The sequence below is a fragment of the Pituophis catenifer genome, unplaced genomic scaffold, assembly GCF_029215685.1.
Source record: "Pituophis catenifer annectens isolate HBS135680 unplaced genomic scaffold, rPitCat1.0.hap2 SCAF_3, whole genome shotgun sequence".
NCBI classification, from domain to species: domain Eukaryota; kingdom Metazoa; phylum Chordata; class Lepidosauria; order Squamata; family Colubridae; genus Pituophis; species Pituophis catenifer.
The window spans coordinates 51,852,376-51,855,414 of record NW_027256883.1 but is presented as its reverse complement, the minus strand read 5'-3'; the positions used below and the strand labels follow the sequence as shown (position 1 = coordinate 51,855,414).

At 43.5% G+C, this 3,039-nt stretch overlaps 1 protein-coding gene across 1 annotated transcript; it reads left to right on the top strand.

Annotated features, from left to right (window-relative positions):
* The first annotated feature begins 1,081 nt into the window (after positions 1-1,081).
* TMEM200C (transmembrane protein 200C) lies at positions 1,082-2,758 on the top strand. Its single transcript, XM_070942370.1, has one exon. It carries the CDS (start codon positions 1,082-1,084, stop codon positions 2,756-2,758), a length of 1,677 nt encoding a protein of 558 aa, XP_070798471.1.
* The last annotated feature ends 281 nt before the right edge of the window (positions 2,759-3,039 follow it).

The following is a 3,039-nucleotide window of genomic DNA, read 5'->3' as shown; positions in this document are numbered from 1 at the left end:
AGTTGCTAAAGATTTGTGAACAATCTTTAAAGAGAGTCCTACCTGAGGAGTACAATGATTACAGTAGAGGATTGGATTGTAAAATGGACAGAGCTTGCAGAAATTGCAAAGCTGATCTGTTTGGGGGAGAGGGAGGAGAGGGACAATAAAAACTTTTTAAGACTGGAAGACTTAAATGGTTACTGAAAGAAGAAAAGACTTGGCCAATGATTTATAGATTTGGGGATTAGAAAGGGCTAAAGAGGGAGGGGGAAAGAGTAAGATGGTGATTACTCAATTGAAGGAAGAGCAGAATTGAAAATTCTGTTTTATTTTTTATCATTTTTCTATTTTCCCCTTTTTCTTCCATTTCTGTTGTATTATAAAATTTGAATAATTTTTTTAAATGAAAGAATACAGAGATTACAAAAGCCTACAGAAGCATAGCCGTTTTGATAGAAAAGTTCTTTAGAGCTAATATAATTTATAGATAGAAAGAATATAATCGGGTTCCGGAGTGCAAGCGGTGTGCAAAGTTGTTCTTATGAAGTAGTAAAGCATGTACAGACCTCTATGCAAAACAGTAAAATCCCAAACTATTAAATCTGCATCTTTTGTGTCTATTTCAGCTTGTTCTCTCCAAAACAAATTCCAAGCCTTGATTTATTGGAATTCATATCCATAGAAGAAAATGTTCTAGCACTTCATCTGATGCTACATTATTGTAAACAAAAAGAAAAGGAAGCTTCTCAGTTGATCCAGCAGTAGATGATGATGATGATGATGATGATGATGATGATGATGATGATGATGATGATGATAATGATCATCCACAGGCAGCATAGCTAATACCATGCGGTCAGCTTGGTGATACTAAAACCAATAGGTTATTGTAAAAGATTCTCTTCCTCTTGTCTAGGTAGTATCTCATGTTGCATCATAGGTATCACATGCTTCTTTACATGAGGTTGATTAGTCAATAGTGACTGAGTAGATTTAAGAAAGATTGCTTTAAAAGACATTATCGCTCATACGTTTTTTTACTCTATTTTGTCACAGGAGCCAATGCTGCTGTAGGGAACCTTTTCCTGGATAGCCAGCCATGATCGCCACTGGAGGCCTCTTGAGGATCTCAGCCAGAAAACAGGATCCCTTGCGGCCTCAGGGCCAAGTCTCCAAACACAAGCGCAAAGCAAAAAAAAAACTCAAGAATGATGTGGTGGTGGTGAAGGGCAAGCTCAAAATCTGCTCCTTCTCTGGCCTCATTGCTGTCTGTGGCATTCTAGTGCTGCTTGTGGGGATTGCCTTGGCTGTGGTTGGCTACTGGCCCAAACCCCTTTATAGGACAGGGGGCCTTGGCCACAGCCCATTATTGCAATCATATGGGAAGGCCCCCGAAAGCCACACCAAGAACCACACACAAGAAACCAGAGAATCTTACCTAGAAGGCATCAATTCTTCTTTCTCTGGCAACCAGAAAGCACTTTCTCCATCTTTGCCTGCCCCCTCATCACCGTCAACAAATTTGCTTTTCCATCTTTTCTCTAGATATTTGCATTCAGACAAACTCAAAGTGCTTGGGCCCCTCATCATGGGTATTGGCATCTTCCTGTTCATTTGTGCCAATGCAGTGCTGCATGAGAATCGTGACAAGAAGACTAAGGTTATCAATCTGAGGGACCTGTACTCCACTGTCATAGATGCACACAGTCTTCGGCCAAAAGATGGGGCTCCCTCTGCTGTGACCTCGGTCCCAATAAATGGTTTTGTTAACTGTGTGCAATCTCGTGGGCTGGAGTTGAAACCTGGCAGTAGCTCAGCAGGAGAAACCTTAGGAGCCACTGCCATGCTTACCAAGAATATCTGGCACCCATCTGTGAGTGCACCCCTCTCCCCTCCTGACTTGGCTTCCTCACCTCGCTGCTTCCCCACTTCTAGACAAGAGCAAATACCCAGCTTGGCTGATGCCGTTTATAGCATCTATAAAGAAAGAGCTGCATTGGCCCAAAGCGCCCGTAACCCATCTTGTACCCCCACAGATAGTTGGGACCAGCACAGCACTGCCAGTTCCATTGTGGGCTCCTCACTGAGTACCTTCACATTGCTACCACTGGCTCAGGGGGAAATGGCTGATGGAGACTATGGTGACTGGCAGAGGCTGCTGGGTGAACGGGATGGCCGAGAAATTCCTCGGGGAGAATTTGAACTTAGTCTAAAAGATCTCAGAAGCAGCTACCTAGACACGGCGCAAGAACTGACAGTGTTGCCCAGGATGAACAAGCGTAAAGTAGTGCTTCGACGCCAGAGCACAAGTTGCCTCCCTGATTCCAGGAGATCCCTGTTCCCTGAGCCCTCTCAGACATTGGGTAGTAGCACTGACCTTGACTCCAGTCTTTTAGCTAAAGCTTCATCTTCCAGCTACTCCAGATCCCTCGATTTGGGGGATTCTCATCTGCCTACACCATCTGTGGATCAGAAAGGTTCCCAGAGCACTCAGTGTGATCAGTACAGAAGCAATAAGGGCTACACTCCACTGGAGGAGTCGGGCACCTCCTTGGAGTCTGTTGCCAATACCCCAGCCCATAAAGCACCTGAAGACTGTGAAGTCAGCTCCAGTGAGGAAATTGGCTCCTCACAGAGCACCAGCAAGGAACAAACAGAGCAGCAGCCTTTGAAAATTCAGAGACAGTATACCAATAAAGAGAAACTTTTCATGATCTCCAGATCAGATGCCATTGTTGGCCTGGAAGATGCAGATCTGGAAAACATTGGCATTTAAAGGTTGAAATAAATTGGAGACAAACATCTAAGCAACTTGTAATCCTTCTGCCCCTTGTGGATCTAGGAAATGGGCCAACATCCAAAGAGCTGAAGTAGGTTTTCCTTGAATTGCATCAATCAATTCTTATAAAAGTCTTCAGGAGAAGCACCTAACAGGTGTTTGTTTGCATTGTAAGCCTCTTTTCTTTTCAAGCCAAATTGTAGTCCACAATGACTGTTCAGTAAATTCAATGGAATAACAGGAATAGAATGTTTGACAATAATTGTGCACTTTACTGA

Coding starts and splice junctions, on each gene's coding strand:
- TMEM200C (XM_070942370.1), top strand. CDS start 1,082: ATGATCGCCACTGGAGGCCTCTTGAGGATCTCAGCCAGAAAACAGGAT.